Source organism: Taudactylus pleione, unplaced genomic scaffold, assembly GCF_031769625.1.
Source record: "Taudactylus pleione unplaced genomic scaffold, aTauple2 ptg000418l, whole genome shotgun sequence".
Classification (NCBI taxonomy): domain Eukaryota; kingdom Metazoa; phylum Chordata; class Amphibia; order Anura; family Myobatrachidae; genus Taudactylus; species Taudactylus pleione.
Window position 1 is genome coordinate 879,175 of NW_028284820.1, and position 19,463 is coordinate 898,637.

The 19,463-nt window shown below is 45.2% G+C and overlaps 1 protein-coding gene across 2 annotated transcripts; it reads left to right on the forward strand.

The window, feature by feature from the left end:
- Nucleotides 1-4,798: 4,798 nt before the first annotated feature.
- Nucleotides 4,799-16,741, forward strand: WEE1 (WEE1 G2 checkpoint kinase). Of its 2 annotated transcripts, none has more exons than XM_088447107.1 (11): nucleotides 4,799-5,292; nucleotides 10,469-10,674; nucleotides 11,316-11,382; nucleotides 12,187-12,359; nucleotides 12,736-12,857; nucleotides 12,965-13,111; nucleotides 13,238-13,333; nucleotides 13,470-13,555; nucleotides 13,872-14,042; nucleotides 14,428-14,573; nucleotides 14,788-16,741. In XM_088447107.1, exons 1-11 carry the CDS (start codon nucleotides 4,972-4,974, stop codon nucleotides 14,939-14,941), a joined length of 1,689 nt encoding a protein of 562 aa, XP_088303233.1. In that variant the 5' UTR covers nucleotides 4,799-4,971; the 3' UTR covers nucleotides 14,942-16,741. The 2 variants fall into 2 exon arrangements, with proteins under 2 accessions (XP_088303233.1, XP_088303234.1); XM_088447108.1 differs by lacking the exon at nucleotides 4,799-5,292 and adding an exon at nucleotides 9,931-10,038.
- Nucleotides 16,742-19,463: the final 2,722 nt, after the last annotated feature.

The window sequence follows — 19,463 nt, forward strand, 5'->3', positions numbered from 1 at the left end:
TACAGCTCTGCTCACTGGTATTACCGCTAATTACTGTTTTCAACATTGGTGTCTAAATTATTTTTTTTTGCACACTTTGTATCACCTCCACGTACTTAATAACAAGTTATGGTATGTGATATTCTCTTCCCTTATCTCTTGTATTTCTACATGAAGAATAAGTCTGAATATATTACACATTGCCTTATTATTATTATTATTTATTCTATATATATTCATTGGAGCAAAGCAATTACAAAAGTCAGAGCAGTGCAAAATACATATAGAAATAAGCATGCAAAAACAGATGAGCTATGGATATAGCAGTGTAGCGATAGGTAATACAGGTTGCAGGTAATACAGTCTCCCATATACGAAATGCTCGGGACCACGAGCATTTCGGATTTTGGATTATTCCGGTTTTCGGAATACCTGGGGGGTATACAGGTTGCAGGTAATACAGTCTCCCATATCCGAAGTGCTCGGGACCACGAGCATTTCGGATTTTGGATTATTCCGGTTTTCGGAATACCTGGGGGGGAGGCCCGGCGGGTGTCACGGGAGGCCCCGGCGTGTACTGCGGGTGAGTCCGGAATGTGTTGCAGTCGTCCGGCGGGTGATACAGGGGTCCGGCAGGGTATTTGCGGTGGTCCGGCAGGTGCTACAGGGATCCGGCGGGTGTCGTGAGGGGTCCGGCGACTGAGGCGGAAGGGTCCGGCAGGTAAGGAGGAAGGGTCCGGCGGGTGCTGCGGCTGTCACGAGGGGTCTGGCAGCTGCCGCTGGGGGTCCAGCGGGTGATGCGGGGGGTGGCCTGGCGTGTGGACCACGCCCACGCCGCTAGTCATTGGCCGCTGATACTAGTGACGTCGTGAGCTGGCCATTTATTCTACTGCTCCAATTAGTGGCATATGAGGAATGTCTGTGCATAGTTATGGCACAAAGCACTCCATGCAGAATCACACATCCCTCTCACTTGTTGCTCTTCATCTCCAGCTGAAACCCAACATCTTTGTTTGAAATTCACCAGCTACACAAGTGAACAGCACTGAGTGCCTTTTGTCTTCACACAGTGGGTTTTGAAGACTTAAGAGACCTGCTGAGGAGATTGTCCGATATATGCGAAGTAAAGGAGACTCCGAGACCTTGATACATCTATATTTTCCTTTATGTTTGGTCATATACTTCACCGCTACGGTGTGGTTGGGAAAGATACTGGTTGCTTTCCACTCATCTAGTGCTGGAATACAGTAGAGCATGATGGACAATGCACATCTTTTAGATGACCAGTATTTTAGTAAGGGGCTCTGCTTGGTTCTCTGTAACTGGGACAGGCAACTATGACCAAATGTCCTGTTTTCTAAGCCTCCTCCAGTTTTTGCATGACACCCGTTATACTCTCTTTGCTATGTTTATGACTCCATTTCCTCTCCTTCCAGTATAATATTACCCTTACTGTTTTAAGCCTTCTCTCCTCAAGGTAAATGTCCTTCTCTCTTCCCCTTGTTTCTTATTGACTGTCTTTCTTTCTTGTGTCTTCCCCAAGCCACCTCTCTTCCTGTATCTTATTATTGTCTGTCATTCCTCCTGGTATCTTCTCCAAGATCCCTATCCTTCGGGTATATGTCCTTCTCCTACTATTTCTTTTTATTACCTGTCTCTCCTTCATGTGTCTTCTGCAAGACCCCGCTCGCCCAGTATAGGTTCTTATCCCCTCCTCGTGTGTCTTCTCTTTGCACATCTCTCCTTGTGTCTACTTCAAGCCACCTCTAGTCCAAGTATAGGTCATGCTCCCCTCCTGCTGAATTTTCTTATAGCCTGTCTGTCTTCCTTGTATCTTTTCGATGCCGCCTCTCCTCCAGTTATATGTCCGGCTCTAATTCTGCTGCATCTGCTTATTGGTTGTCTCTCCTCTTTTTGTCTTCTCCAAGCCACCTGTACCCCATGTACTGTACAGAAATGTTCTCATACACTATGGTTTCAGTTGTGCCAAGCAGTCCCACTCGGAGCGCCAGATCCTGGGCGTCTCGGCAGGACTGAGCAGCTTTTTCGCTCAAATGAAAAAAACTGGAAGTGGCAAAACTACTTCTCTAGATTGCACTGATCAATTTCATGCGCGACATTAGTATATCTGTGTGTGACTGACTCAGAATCTGTGAAAGAAGTGCTACGGTGCAGCTTCCGCGGGGTTTTTTTTCCTGTCAAGTTGCATGGTGCTTCATCTGTGACTTTGTACGTGTTTAAAATGAAGGGCCTCATTTATCAACGAGTTTCATCATTCACCACGAGTGATACGGTAACACTCGCTGTGTCTGTTTGAAAAATGGCAGTTGGGAGCTGATTGGCTGGAGCACCATTTATCATACACAACAAGTTTAATCACTCGTTGTGAATGATAAAACTCGTTGATAAATGAGGCCTTAATTCCTGCGCGGTTAAAGTGGCAGCTTAGTGTCTCTGGTACACTGTCAGTGCTTTTTGCTGCATATGCGATGCGAATAAGATGCTATATTTTAAGAAAAAGATAATACCCTACACTTCTCAGAGCAGCTCTGTTGCAACAGATGAGATTAGGGGGGGTATGTACTGTAAAATCACTAGATATCAGAGGACTGTAGTATTCAGTAAAGCCTCCGTAGGTCGTTAATGTATAGAGGTCACTGGAATATTCTCTTTACTGTATAGAGGACACTACAACAGTCTCTGCATTTCATAATAACTTCACAAACATGGATGCAAATAGCATGAAAGCCATGGAACAATGGAGTTCTGTGGTTATGAGTTGTCTGTAAGTGCAGTGAACTTTCCAGTTGTGTCGTCCTGGGGTGAGAAGTGTGTACAACATGTCTGGGCAAGTTGCTGAGTGCATTATATATCACAGGCTTTAAATAGATCAGGCACTAATGTGATTCAGTTTAGTCACTTACCATTTGCAGACAAAATAGTGCAGCAACTGCCAGGTAGATACATGACAATGTGTGTTCAATGTAGTAGGTTTTTCTGTATAATACAGAATATGCCTAATTATTATTATTGCTATAGCTATGACAGCTGTATGATTTATATCCACAGCTGTGTGACTTTGCAGGTGGTGCATGTATAGAGATATTATACGGGTGTACACCCCAGTACATATAGAGAAAATATATGAGGGTGTACACCCCAGTACATTCAGAGGTACTATATGAGGGTGTACACACCAGAAAATATAGAGCTAACATGCAGGTGTACACCCCAGTACATATTGAGGTAATATATGAGGGTGTACACCCCAGTACATAGTGAAGTAATATATGAGGGTGTACACCCCAGTACATATAGAGGTAATATGAGGGTGTACACCCCAGTACCTATAGAGGTAATATATGACGGTGTACACCCCAGTACATATAGAGGTGATATATGAGGGCGCAGTCACCAGAGAATATAGTGGTAATATGAGGGTGTACACCCCAGTACCTATAGAGGTAATATATGAGGGTGTACACCCCAGTACATATAGAGGTGATATATGAGGGCGCAGTCAACAGAGAATATAGTGGTAATATGAGGGTGTACACCCCAGTACCTATAGAGGTAATATGAGGGTGTACACCCCAGTACATATAGAGGTGATATATGAGGGCGCAGTCAACAGAGAATATAGTGGTAATATGAGGGTGTACACCCCAGTACCTATAGAGGTAATATATGAGGGTGTACACCCCAGTACATTTAGAGGTGATATATGAGGGTGTACACCCCAGTACATATAGAGGTGATATATGAGGGCGCAGTCACCAGGGAATATAGTGGTAATATGAGGGTGTACACCCCAGTACCTATAGAGGTAATATGAGGGTGTACACCCCAGTACATATAGAGGTGATATATGAGGGTGTACACCCCAGTACATATAGAGGTAATATATGAGGGCGCAGTCACCAGGGAATATAGTGGTAATATGAGGGTGTACACCCCAGTACCTATAGAGGTAATATGAGGGTGTACACCCCAGTACATATAGAGGTGATATATGAGGGCGCAGTCACCAGAGAATATAGTGGTAATATGAGGGTGTACACCCCAGTACCTATAGAGGTAATATATGAGGGTGTACACCCCAGTACATTTAGAGGTGATATATGAGGGTGTACACCCCAGTACATATAGAGGTGATATACGAGGGCGCAGTCACCAAGGAATATAGTGGTAATATGAGGGTGTACACCTCAGTACCTATAGAGGTATTATGAGGGTGTAGTGTACATGACCCCAGTACATATAGAGATAATATGAGGTTGTACACCCTATAGAGGCAAGAGGGTGTACACTCTGGTTTGTCAGTCATGTAACTGGTGGGTGTTACACCCTGTTTTTCATAGTGGTGCGCCCGGTGGGTGTGGCTGTGTATTGAGGACGGTCGGTGCCAGTGTATCGCAGTGACTTGACCGATGGGTGTACTTATAGTAAGTACAGTGTTATAGCCTGCTGCTAGAGGCGGGGAGCAGTGGACGTCTCTCGGTCAGTCAGCGCTGTAGTAGTAGCAGCACATGATGTGATGATGACGATATTATTATAATACGTGTCTCAGGCCAGGGAGGCGGCGGCGGCGGCGGCGGGCGGGCCGTGTGTTTATTATTACAGTACTGCGGTCACATGACTCACTGGCCACGCCCCCAGACTGCCTCACTTCGCGCCAAATCCCGCTGTCCGCGCACGAGGCTCTAGGCTGCCGCTGGCGGAGACATTTTGAAAGGTGTTCGGCGAAGCTATTGGTCGGCTCTGTCCCCGCCTCGCTGAAGTCACGGCCCGACGCGTTCCCATTGGCCCGCCCCGTACCCCGCCCCCCTGTGACTAACGGTTGCGCCTGGGTGACGGAGCGGCGCGAGCGCAGCGAACGACGCCCGGATTGCACCGAGTCTGACCCGTCATACCCGCCGCGGACCCTGGATCATGGTGAGCGCCCCAGGGCGTGTGACCCGCGCCGCCTGGTGACCCGCAGACCCCGCGATCATGAGCTTCCCAGGCATCCGCCAGAAGCTGCTCTTCTCCCCCAGCGACTGCGAGGAAGAGGACGGCAACAGCACGGGCGAGGACTCGGCCTTCCAGGAGTCCGACTCCCCCAGCTGCCGGCCGCAGCATGAGAGCCCCGGGATCCGACCCTGGGAGGAGGAGGACGAGGAGGGGATCGGCCCCTCTCCTGCCCGATCACCCGGAGACTACCGGAGACATCAGCGGGAGGGATCCAGCTCCCCCATCCCCGACTGCCCGGGCACCCCGCCCCACAAGACCTTCCGCAAACTGCGGCTCTTCGACACCCCGCACACCCCTAAGGTGAGGACACCCGGTATTGCCTCTGTGTGACACCCTGATGTTCCAGCCTGACACCCGGTATTACCTCTGTGTGAACCCCCACTGTTACTGCCTGTCATCCGGTATTACTTCTGTGTGACCCCCCTACTGTTACAGTCTGTCACCCGACATTGCATCTGTGACACCCTGATCACACTGTGACACCCCAATGTTACTACCTAATACCCAGTATTACTTCTGTGTGACACCCCAATGTTCCTGGCTGTCATCTGGTGTTACCTCTGTGTGACCCCCTACTATTCCTGCCTGTCACCTGGTATTTCCTCGGTGACCCCCCAATGTTCCTGCCTGTCACCCGGTAATGCTTCTGTGTGACACCCCAATGTTCCTGCCTGTCACCCGGTATTGCTTCTGTGTGACACCCCAATGTTCCTGCCTGTCACCTGGTATTGCTTCTGTGTGACACCCCAATGTTCCTGCCTGTCACCCGGTATTGCTTCTGTGTGACACCCCAATGTTCCTGCCTGTCACCCGGTATTGCTTCTGTGTGACACCCCAATGTTCCTGCCTGTCACCCGGTATTGCTTCTGTGTGACACCCCAATGTTCCTGCCTGTCACCCGGTATTGCTTCTGTGTGACACCCCAATGTTCCTGCCTGTCACCCGGTATTGCTTCTGTGTGACACCCCAATGTTCCTGCCTGTCACCCGGTAATGCTTCTGTGTGACACCCCAATGTTCCTGCCTGTCACCCGGTAATGCTTCTGTGTGACACCCCAATGTTCCTGCCTGTCACCCGGTATTGCTTCTGTGTGACACCCCAATGTTCCTGCCTGTCACCCGGTAATGCTTCTGTGTGACACCCCAATGTTCCTGCCTGTCACCCGGTAATGCTTCTGTGTGACACCCCAATGTTCCTGCCTGTCATCCGGTATTACCTCTGTGTGACACCCTGATGTTCCAGCCTGACACCCGGTATTACCTCTGTGTGAACCCCCACTGTTACTGCCTGTCATCCGGTATTACTTCTGTGTGACCCCCCTACTGTTACAGTCTGTCACCCGACATTGCATCTGTGACACCCTGATCACACTGTGACACCCCAATGTTACTACCTAATACCCAGTATTACTTCTGTGTGACACCCCAATGTTCCTGGCTGTCATCTGGTGTTACCTCTGTGTGACCCCCTACTATTCCTGCCTGTCACCTGGTATTTCCTCGGTGACCCCCCAATGTTCCTGCCTGTCACCCGGTAATGCTTCTGTGTGACACCCCAATGTTCCTGCCTGTCACCCGGTATTGCTTCTGTGTGACACCCCAATGTTCCTGCCTGTCACCTGGTATTGCTTCTGTGTGACACCCCAATGTTCCTGCCTGTCACCCGGTAATGCTTCTGTGTGACACCCCAATGTTCCTGCCTGTCACCTGGTATTGCTTCTGTGTGACACCCCAATGTTCCTGCCTGTCACCCGGTATTGCTTCTGTGTGACACCCCAATGTTCCTGCCTGTCACCCGGTATTGCTTCTGTGTGACACCCCAATGTTCCTGCCTGTCACCCGGTATTGCTTCTGTGTGACACCCCAATGTTCCTGCCTGTCACCCGGTATTGCTTCTGTGTGACACCCCAATGTTCCTGCCTGTCACCCGGTATTGCTTCTGTGTGACACCCCAATGTTCCTGCCTGTCACCCGGTAATGCTTCTGTGTGACACCCCAATGTTCCTGCCTGTCACCCGGTAATGCTTCTGTGTGACACCCCAATGTTCCTGCCTGTCACCCGGTATTGCTTCTGTGTGACACCCCAATGTTCCTGCCTGTCACCCGGTAATGCTTCTGTGTGACACCCCAATGTTCCTGCCTGTCACCCGGTAATGCTTCTGTGTGACACCCCAATGTTCCTGCCTGTCACCCGGTAATGCTTCTGTGTGACACCCCAATGTTCCTGCCTGTCACCCGGTAATGCTTCTGTGTGACACCCCAATGTTCCTGCCTGTCACCCGGTATTGCTTCTGTGTGACACCCCAATGTTCCTGCCTGTCACCCGGTATTGCTTCTGTGTGACACCCCAATGTTCCTGCCTGTCTCCTGGTCTTGCTTCTGTGTGACACCCCAATGTTCCTCCCTGTCACCCGGTATTGCTTCTGTGTGACACCCCAATGTTCCTGCCTGTCACCCGGTCTTGCTTCTGTGTGACACCCCAATGTTCCTGCCTGATGCGTTAAGCCGGTTACACATTAATCAATGTGTGTACCCAGCAATGTCGTTGATGATCCCACGACGACTGGTTGACATATCGGGCAGTCCGTACTCACTGGGTGATCTGGTGCACGACCACCTGATATGCCCCCCACCCCACATAACGTTGCATGGGATTGTCAGGCGATGAGGCTGATGACCCCATGGGAGCTCGCACGTCACGATGTAGTGCATACACACTACACATTTTTTAATGATTTGTTCTTTCGATGTATTTGAATAGGCCAAATCGTTAAAGATGTCGTGTAGTGTGTAGGGGCCTTTACACCACTTATGACTACTGTGTGACCCTTTCATGTTACCTACTGACTCCTGCACACCCGATATTATCTGACACCCCAATGCTACTGCCTGCACACCTGGTATTTTTCTAATGTTTCTGTGAAATGCACGCACACCCTGATATTACTTGTGACACCTGCACATCACCATGACACCCACTTGATATTATTTCTGTGCCTGCTTCATGTTACAGCCTGACACCCTGCACACCCAGTATTACCTCTGTCACTGTTATCGTCTGACTCCCCACAGACGCCCAAAATGATAACCATTCTGCTGTGACCGTTTAATGTTAGTACATATTTATTTGCTCCCCCCCCCCCCCCCAAGTGAAGACACCCTAATATTACCATGTGGCCTCCTTATGTTCCTGCCTGACACCCCACACACCCTCTTACTGTTTTGACAACCAAATGTTACTCCCTGACAGACTACAGACCCCTTAGGGAAGGCCCAGCTCAGTTACTGCAGTGTGCTGTAATCTGTGTACCACTCACTACCCTTAGCAATACTATCATTACAGTACTGTAATTACTGGTATCTGTCTATCCCCCCCCCCCGTGCCTATTTTGTTAGACTGACACCCCTAACAACATTGTATGAATACTATATGCTCTGTAACACCCTCATGTTATACCCTGTTCACTGACACCCATAATGCAGATAGAAGCAACACCTTCCCCTGGATGACTGACTGTATAATGTACATATTGCTGGCATATTGTACTTCTATAGAGGCTGTGTGTGAGATCATGCTCTATATATTTGTCAGCAATTATTTTTTTTTATTTGTATCAAGGTCTGATCACAGTGCTTGGAGAGAACTGAATGTAAATTGCTGCCTGGGCCTAAGAGCTAACATTTTAGTGCAGAACAGTGTTTGTGAATGGGGATTTTACTGGTATTACTTATAGGGGGAGTTTCCAGCTCTGAAACGTTCCTGTGTATATACTCTGTATACGTAGGTGGACGACACGTGCTCCGACATTACACTGTGCAAGCTTGGAACTTGTTTTATACGATCAACCGAAGTAGTAGTTCCGGGAAGTGACTGTTGCAGTGTTGTGACTGCATACATTGGGTTGTTGCCGTATGCCGTCTGGCTCCTTCGTGGGGCAGGCCAGGCTATACTGCTGCGTATATGGTGATATAATCCGGGTGTGCAGAATATGAAGCTTGTGATGCGTCATTTATCTGAAAGGATACCTTTGTATTTTGGTGCTTAGGATGAATGCGGCTCTGAGTGACATATTGGCTGTACGAATAATATTGTGTTTTTTTTTTACAATGACCCATTTACGTCACTTTTTGCGTCAGCTATTCTGTATAGTGCCCTTATATTATGGAGTGGCGCTGTTCTGAGAATATTGGAAAAATCACAATAGGTGCCCCATTGGAGCTTACGTGTCTGGTAGGATATATAATTGAAATGTTAGGAAGCATCTGTGCCACTGTACAGAGTATATAGTTCTGTATTTAAGCTATGCGTCACACGTGTCCGCAGCACAGGCTCTGTACGAGTTGTATAAGGGACGCTAACGGGGGGGGGGGGCGGTTGTCGGAAAGTTATGTTTTAGTTGCTTAATTGTTTGTGCGTTGGGCGCTGCGGAACCCTTGTGGTGCCGTAGAAATGAAGGATAATACTGATGGCTGTGACATTGTTATTCCGTACATGCATGCAAAAAGAAAATTACATTTTCACACCTTGCATATTGCCCCAGGTTTATTCAGTTACAAAGATGTTCCCTATATAATTGAGGCCCAATGAGTCTGTCTGAGGCTGTGTACAAGTTTTATACATGTGCTCTGCATATAGCTCTGTATACACAAACAACTGTATGAGGCACATTATAAAACTTAGTTGTATAAGGAGTAGTTGCTTCTGGGCGTGTGGCTGATCCCTGGTCTGTGTCTCTTTAATAGCACCATGGTAATATGGTGAGTGAGCTGGGTTACTATAGGACCTAGGAGGCTCCTGTGTCCCTTCCCCCACTCTCTGGAATGTAATGACGAGATCAGGGGGGGGAGGGGGCTACTGGTTTCCTATCCCTGGAACTGGGAGAGGAGTGCTGAGACGGTCACTAATGCTAGAGCTTCAGAGTAGGAACAAAGTCAAATATTAAGGCATTGCCTGCACCTCTAAATATATTTCTGATGAATGATGAACACGGGGTGTGGCTGGGACTCATCACTGATGTGTTTTGTAAAACTCTATATCTGGACGAAGGTTGGGGTCATCAACATTCACTTGGTGCTGCTGCTTGTTTGCTTGATTTAATGGAGTCTGAAAAGGGCACATCCGGCAATAACTCAATATTAACCCCTAGCAGGAGAGGGGACGGTTGGGGCAAAGCGGCGTCTGTTTGTTAAAGATATAAATGACTTTAAGCCACAAAACCCAAGAACTATAAAGAAATGACAAAAGTTCTATCACATCTTCTGTTCAGAGGTGCCCCCAGGTCTCATTACAGTCCCTATTGGTGTATCTCTGCGGAGGTGGTGGTATTGGCCGATGTATTCTACGTCCTGTCGTGTTTTAATGTAAACTTGCTCTGTAGATGAGACAAATAGCAAGTCTATGTAATCTATACAGTGGCAAGACCTACATCCATTTTCCCAGTGATCTATAGTTAAAACAAAGATGTCTCTGTCCACAGAGTTTATTGTCCAAAGCCCGTGGAATTGGTTCCAGTGGTCTGAGGAATAGAGGGGTCTCCCTGTTCCGGGATGTGGAGAAGACTGAGAGGCTGGAGTCTGTGTACAGAGCACCCCAAGTTAACATCAACCCTTTCACCCCAGTTTCTGTGGACCTTCAGGACTCCACTGGGGATTGTCGGAGGAGAAAGAGGACGCACTGGAATAAGTGAGTAGAATACCCATTTTCCACCAAATACCCGGGTCTGACCTGGGTTTTTGGTCATGGTTCCAACCCAGGTCAGACCCCGTTTACGATCAGTTATTCCTGGGTCAGCCCCGTTCACACTGAACCCGGGTCTGCCCTGCTAAACTTATGATGTCATAAAGTGGGAGGTGACTGCTCCACAGCCACCAATCAGCTAATTTTCTGCATGACCCTGGTCGGATAACCCGGATCGCTACCTGGATTGGATTCCCAGTCACTTGACCCGGGTTATTTTTCAGGGACCCTTTTCCACTGAGTTGCTACCTGGGAAACCCAGCAATAACCTGGGTTATTACAGCAGTGGAAAAGGGGTATAAAGGTGCTGCCTTATTCCAAACCATTTCCATTCACTCATCATAGGATTTAGGGGTTTTCTGTTAGATCTGACTAATTGGGATCATTGGTTCTCCCCTGTTCCCAATATATTGGTTGTTAAACAAGAATGATGCATTTAATGTTTGCACAGTCCATCACATACTGGTGTTCTCTGCTTTATAATCAGTCTTGACTCCCAATAGTCGCTTGGTCACTGTGTAATGTCCAATGGTTACAACGATCCCAGCTCATTACATCTTTCTCTCCGTTTGCTGTATTTTCTTTAGTTCCTATGGCGAAGACATGGAAGGTAGCGATGGTGAATTAGAAGATGAAAGCATCAGACCTGCTAAGGTAATACCAGGATTCATTGTGCAAATTATTGGGCCTAGAAAGGTTAAACACAACCCTGGGAACGTTAGCTGCCCATTTAGCCCCACAGAGGAGAGCTTGTCTTCAGCTAACTGATAGATGCTATGGATCAATTGCCCTCTTACTGACCAACCTATTTTAATAGCTGAACTGCCTTTACAGTAAAGACCCCTTCCTGGGGATGAAATCTTCAACCTTCCATTCACAATTAATGACCTGTGTATGTTCTATGGTATGAATAGTTTAAAATGTTTGTACAAACCTTAAATATATTTAGACTTATTATTGGGTGCTCCCCTCCCTTCTACTGCTCATAGAGGGATATTTACTAAAGGGCAGGTTTTCAGAAGTGGAGATGTTGCCCATAGCAACCAATCAGATTCTACTTAACATTTATCTATCACCTTCTAGAATAGGTGTGGGCATTAAGCGCATCCCCCCCCCCTTCCCCCAGCTGTTGAGGAACTACACATCCTAGCATGCCCTGCCACAGTATTGCTATTTAACCATGCTAAAACTGTTGCAAGGCATACTGGGAATTGTAGTTCACAGCTCGAGGGCTGCTTATTGCCCAGCACTGTTCTAGAAGATAATAGGTAGAACATCTCCACTTCTAAAACCCCCACGTCAGTAAATATAACCCATGCAGTGGTAACGCTATGTAGCACGCTGCATATTGCAGTGCGCTGATCTTCTTTCTGTCATCCAGTTTGCACATAAATATTTGATGTAAAAGGCAGATCCTTAATTTTTTTTTCCGCCCTCCCCCTCCTCCCTTGTCTGCAGAGAATTACAATAACCGAAAGCAACATGAAATCCCGATACGCCATAGAGTTCCATGAACTGGAGAAGATTGGTTCCGGGGAGTTTGGAGCGGTCTATAAATGTGTCAAGAGGCTCGATGGCTGCATCTATGCTATTAAACGGTCGAAGAAGCCGCTTGCCGGCTCTGTTGATGAGTAAGTGTTGCCGAACGTCTGTGTGTAAGGCTTTCTAGTTGCCATTGAGTACATTCCATGGCTTGGTTAGATGTGTGATTGTTTCATTCCAGAATTCTGAGATTTACAATATTCAAAGTAATTCTGTGCAACAGACATGGGGGCTTATGTAATAGGTTGTGAGCTGCAGCCCTGCGGGGATTCATGTTTGAAGACTCGCACGAATCCCTGCAGTATCTGCAGCTCGCAACCTAATGCAAAAGCCCCATGGAATGAACTAATTGGGACTGTGGAAAGACCTTTTAACTCAAGCTTTGAGCAAAGTCTTGGAAGCGCTACCTACGGTACAGCTGGTAACTTGAGTCGGTCTCCTCAATGGTGGTTTGTTCTCTTGCAGGCAGAATGCATTACGGGAAGTGTATGCCCACGCTGTACTGGGGCAGCACCCTCACGTAGTACGCTACTACTCAGCCTGGGCAGAAGATGATCACATGCTTATTCAGAATGAATATTGCAACGGTGAGTAATCACTGGTAGGCATGTGGCTATTAGGACTGCTGTAAATATGGATAGGTGGGTTTCTGCCACTTGATGATCGCTAACCTATTCCACTATTCGTACTCTAGGCGGCAGCTTAGCAGACGCCATCAGTGAAAATTACCGCGCCATGCGCTACTTCACAGAGCCGGAGCTAAAGGACCTGCTCCTACAGGTGGCCCGGGGGCTCAAGTACATTCACACCATGTCTCTGGTGCACATGGATATAAAACCAAGTAAGCTCACATCGTGGGAAGTTCTGTCTTCTCTGATCTGGAAACCTTATTAAATGACTCATTGCTCTACTACTCATCACTGGTCTAATCCTTTTTTTTTCATTTTTGTTTATTTCCCTCTACAAGGCAACATTTTTATCTCTCGGACACTGGTTCCCAGCACGATGGTAGAAGAAGCGGATGATGAGGATTGCTGCCCTCGAAGAGTGACGTTTAAGATAGGTATGCTATTCTGCACTCCTTTATAGCATAGAATAGGCCCTCTGCCCATAAAGCCACTTTGACCTATTTCGTTTAGACTCCTCCCCCCCTGTATAAATATAACCCATGTAATTACACTACTCTTCTATTTGAACAGGTGATCTCGGTCATGTGACCAGGACGACCAGTCCCCAGGTGGAAGAAGGTGATAGTCGTTTCTTGGCCAATGAAGTTTTACAAGAGGTGAGTTTAGATGTGAGAACAGGGGTCATGTTAGGTAAAGGAACCTGAGCAGTTATTAATGAGAGCGCTGATCAATATTAAAGAGATTTCATACAGTTATTAGTTGAAGTATATCGACCAGTCTACATATTTGTGAATGTTGGTAGCGGCCTAAGTATTTTGTGTTTCCAGGAGCCACAGGTTTGTGTATGGTGTTGCAGATGTCCTAGCTTTGGTCCCTCCAGTCTGTGGCAATGTCTGCTTTGAACTTATGTCTGCCCTACAGAGAATCCCATGCAGGATAGGTTGTAACTGATCAATTCATGTTCTCGCTTAGGATTACTCTCAGTTGGCGAAAGCGGACATCTTTGCCCTCGCGCTGACTGTCTGGTGTGCTGCTGGGGCTGAGCCACTCCCATCCAATGGTGACCAGTGGCACGAAATCCGGCAAGGAAGGCTGCCAACCGTGCCGCAGTTACTGTCCCAGGAGTTTGTGGATCTCATTAAGGTAAGTTAGACCACTGTATATAGGTGTATATATGATCTGCAGCTTAGTGGACTGTTCTAATATCATCAGTACACTTTGCTTATATAGAAGCATAGTGGTCTTCTGTGCCAATTGTATTATAGTTCCCATGTCTTTATCAGTGTGCCCCCACTCCCAATGACTCTAGTTGGGTTGGTTGATTGGTAATATGAAGTTCTCCGAAATAATACAGCTATGGGATGATCTTGGCACAATGAGATATCCCCTCCATTGTATATAAATCAGTGTTGGTGTCTAGTAAAGGTTGTCACTCTTCCCTGGGCAGCAGTGGCGTGTGGTGGCTTCTCTAGTGTTTTTTTGGTCTGGTAATATATGTTAAGTGAACCTTTCCTCCTTGTCCTTCTAGTTGATGATCTCCCCAGATCCAGAGAGAAGGCCGTCCTCCACGGCCCTTGTGAAACACTCTGTGCTCCTCTCTGCCTCCCGGAAGAGCGCGGAGCAACTGCGGATAGAGCTCAATGCTGAGAAGTTTAAGAATGCCCTTCTACAGAAGTAAGTGGCCTTGTCTCTGCTGACGGAGGGATAGAGAGATCTATAAACCTGCTAGAAGAATGTGTGTGTGTGTGTGTGTGTGTGGTAATTGTTCTTCTGAATTAATGTTACCACGTCCCACCCTCCACATCATTGTCTGTTCTCTCTGGCATTTTCCAGTAATAACTGTGTGTGTGTATGTGATCTAACTCATCCTTGCGTTTCCTCTCTGCAGGGAATTAAAGAAAGCACAGATCGCAAAAGCAGCGGCAGAAGAGCGCGCTCTGTTTCCCGACAGAATGACGACCCGATCAACGGCGCAGAGCAACAGAGCTGCTCGTCTCATAGGAAAGAAAATGAACCGCTCTGTCAGCCTCACTATATATTAATATGTATATAGACTGTTGAACTGCTTTCTAGTGTAGATGCGAATGAACACAGCTTTAATCTGGGGCATTCCTACTGATTTTTAAGTTTTATTTTTTTAATAAGCTTTCATATCGTACTGAATGATGGTTCAGCTGATTCGTTTCACAGGCCTCAGATGTTTATTGGCTCAGTCCAATATAACCTGGACAGCATTCGTTTTTTCTTCCCCCAGCGTCCATCCTGGCACCAGAAAAAAAGCCTGTTTGTGATCCGGCCTATGGTTGCGATGCCACAAGTATGGCATTCCAGGGGTTAAGATAGTGTTTCAGGTCCATCCAGGACCCAAATTTGTTAGCCTCTATAGGGGTAAGGTTCTAATTGAAATCAAGTTAGAGAGTTCTTAGATTAATGGAAGTTTGCTCAATGCGCACCACGGTGTGCCCGAAAGCGGCGCCCGACTTTATATAATGTGATGCTTTCCTGATATTACTGTAGTAGTTTGCCGTTTCTTTAGTTGAAATTCAACGGATTGTACTAATACGGTGTTTTCCTTTTTGTAAATGTGTATAATATTCTGGCTTTGTGGCAAGTTACAATGTATGGAACATTGAAAGGGTAGAGGGGGGGGAAACGTGATGCCAGCAAATGTTCGACTTGTACCTCGGTACATTTTTATTGTGACTTTTTTTTTTTTTTTACATTGTATATACAACTTTGAGCACTTTCTAAGCACCAGGTGAACTGGTGGAAAAATTCCATGTATTTACCATGTGACATTTGCTGCTATTAGTTTTTGTGTCCTTTTTTTTTTTTTTTTTTTTGCTGTTAAAAAAAAAAACAAAAAAAAAAAGTGTAGCATTAAACAATCATTGTTGGTAACACCATCCTAGTGATACATGCCCTGAGTTTGGAGGACAGGCATGACGTTTTTTTTTTTTTTTTTCTTCTTCACGTCCCAGGCACCTTCTCGTACTATTTTTGTTGTGTCTTGTACATGCTGGAGATGATTGTCATCTTTCCTGTGTGTGCTCTGTAGAATATTAAATATATATAATTTTTTTTTTTTTTTTTACATAACGCTTACCTGATGCCAAAAGTATAAGACAACTTTTTTTTTTTTTTTTAATTATTATCTGGGATTGTTCTGAGTTTTGATTGCTTTGATGAGTTTGCATGTATGTTATGCAGCCCTCTCTGTCATATCAGAAGTATATGCGCCACGGTTGCACTTGGCACCCCTTGCTCTTTTTGGCCCTCTCAGCTCCTATATAAACGATCCCCTTCGATTTGGCTATTATATCACTAAACACTATTGCCTGTCTAGTTCTTACACCCCCCTTCCTTTGACATAACTGAAATGTGTCCAGTTACAGGAAATTTCCAGATAAATTTCACCTTCAATAAATTTTTAGAAAATTAGGCTGTAACCTTACAAATGGGTGATCTAGCTCAGTAGTATATAAAGTATAGTACATATGTGTGGTATATTTTATCCATTGTGATCCATTTTCCATTGTGCTGTTGATGATCCTTGGTGACATCACGCAGCGCCCTCAGTCAGTGAGCAGTGCTGGAAGTCTGGATTGCACTGGAATATTGATCCCCAGACAATATGACTAATTCTTCCTCGAATGTCACGTGTGCCGGGCTCATTGTATTTAAGCAATGTAAGATTATGTAAATTCACCATCATCTTTGTGATTTAATGTCTCTTCCTCTGTAAGTAAAATTCCTGTTTGTCTTTCTCAACTCCACTGTCCTCTCTCCCAGAAGTAATGTTAGTTAATTGAATATTTTCAATTAAAACTGTTTATTTTGTGCCCGTGTTTTAATATTTTATTTCTTAGGTGTAAACTAATTTTTTTTTTTTTTCCTGTAACTGTGGAAAAAAAAAAAATACAGTATAATGCCAAAAGGGCTTGCAATCAATATACAACTCAATTGTTTAAACTAAAACTGCAGTAATGGTCTTAATGTTACAAAACATCCTGCTTGATTTGACCATTGCGACTCACATCCAATATGGGGGATAATGGAACCATGCAGGAGTGTATCTAGGGGTCTGAGCGCCCCTGGCAAACTAAGGGACTGGCGCCCCCTTCCAATGACTGCTTCTACTAAAAAAACAAAAACAAAACACACTGGGGGTAGTTTAATTCACACACGTGAAGAAATAGGGAGAGTATCATTTTTATTTCTTTTTGTAATATATATATATATATATAACAATCATTTTATAGAATTTACTCTATTGCAAACCACTATATATAAATTTATGCAAAAAAACACAGGAAAAGCTTAAAATCATTGAATCAAAAACAAACAAAATGCATTATGGGTAACATAATGTACATATATTCAAATTGGGCTAGCTATACTGCATTCTGCTTTTTAACACCTGGATACCTACACTCCACCTTTAATTTACTGGGATAATATTTCTTTTATATTTTCCAACATAAGGATGAAGACAGTCCATATGGATCTTATTCTATTCCCAAAACAGGGTTAACCACAATCCATAAAGATCATAGCCAGTCCCCCAAATTGAGGAAAATAAAAATATATTACACTTAGACTGGGGGTAGTTCAATTTACATGCCTGTAGAAATAGGGAGACAAAATAAATTTTATATATATATATATATATATATATATTTTTTTTTTTTCAGTTATAACACTACATGCAAAGCACTGTTTCTTAATTTCTATATGTCAACAACACAGGAAAAGAGGCCATCAATAACAAACAAGATGCATTGTGGGCAAGATAATTTGCATATATGCAAATTACCTTGCAAATAGAGCCTTGTGATTGATGTGATGCTTGCACTCTTTTCCTGCACAGTTGACATATTGGAATTAGTGAGTGGTGATTGGTATGTGTTGGGTATTGGGGGGGAAGCGATATATTAGGGATAAAAAAAAAAAAAAAAATTGACTCTCCTTAATTTCAAATGTTTCTGATATAAAGGGACATATAAGAAGGCTTAATACATAGTAACAACCAATGGAGAACATTGGTAAGAGCAGAGGAGACAGAAGGAGACCAGGGATCTATGCTACAGCTGACTGCAGGACCCTGCTAAGAGCAGAGGATACAGGAGATTATGTGATGTCAGGCTGAAACAGCGCCCCCCGCACCCCTGGCAAGGGCCATCCAGGCCAATAGAAATATATGCTCCTGGAACCATGGGGTATAGAGGTGTAAACAGCAGCTTGGCACAGTCAGAAAAATACTCAGAGCTGAGGTCCTCCCCCTCTATCCCCCACCTGTTTTGGATACCAGTATTTCTCATTCATAGCTATTGGGTGACCGTGCTATACCTTTTCGGGTGTAGAGGGCACTGGAGCAAGGTGCTAGTTACAACCGAACTTGCTGGATTCTGTTCTCCCCTCCACTGGATAGTCCTCAGTTTTTTAATTGGTGCCCATGGAGTAGAGTACACTTTTTTTTTTTTTTTAAATCTGATAATTTAATGGACTTTAGGTGTATTATGGTGTGTTTTTAGACACCTGCATAGATATCTACCAGCTGCTCCCAGCTAGCGTTTGTGTATGGCTTCTGATGACAACATGGGTCACCCAGTCCACGGATGTAACTGAACTGGTGACCATTGGAAAGAAAGTTGGTGTGTGACTTGCAGCACTAGCTGTCCCAATCACACTGAAGACTACAGGATGGGATGCAGTAGTGGTCTCTGGTTGTGGTGGGGTTCCAAGGTGAAGCTGGACTCTGGCCAGATTCCAAGGTGTAGGCCACCATGAGTTAAGTCTTGTGGTTTTATATCGCCATTCAATTGCTACTAGCTCCTCATTTCTGGCGGTTTGGTCTTCAGCTGCATCTTCTATACCACCTTCTCAAACTCAGTCCTCAGGATCCCAAACAGTGCATGTTTTCCAGGTCTCACAGAATCACAAGTGAAATAATTAGTTCCACCTGTGGACCTTTTAAAATGTGAGAGTAATGACTACACCTGTGCTCCTGCTGGGTGACCTGCGTGGGGTCCTGAGGACCAAGTTTGAGATCCACTGTACCCTTGAACCCTAATTACAGGGCGCCATCCACTGAGCTATTAAGTAATGGGAAGCTTTGCAGGGTGACATCTTCAGCAGACACATTAAAATAAAAAGGTGATAAATTCCTAAGGGGGAACCACTAAAGCTAATATACTGAAAAAGTGATAAAGAAGACATGGTGCACAAACCATGTCCACATACCCAAATATGAGAATATACACATTTCATTCTTCTTGTTGATGGATCGTTTGTTCCAAGAGTGTGTGTGTGTGTGTATATATATATATATATATATATATATATATATATACACACACACACACACAGTGGTGGCCAAAATTGCGGACACTTTTTGAAATTTTAATATTTTTCAACTTCGAATCCTTATAAAAACTGTTACACTTCACGTAGTGCATTGATTCATATATCAAATGAATGGAAATTTTATGCTGAATTAAACACAATAAACAGGTCAAATATTTGCATTACAAGGGAAGTTATGCAGTAAAAACAACACTTAGG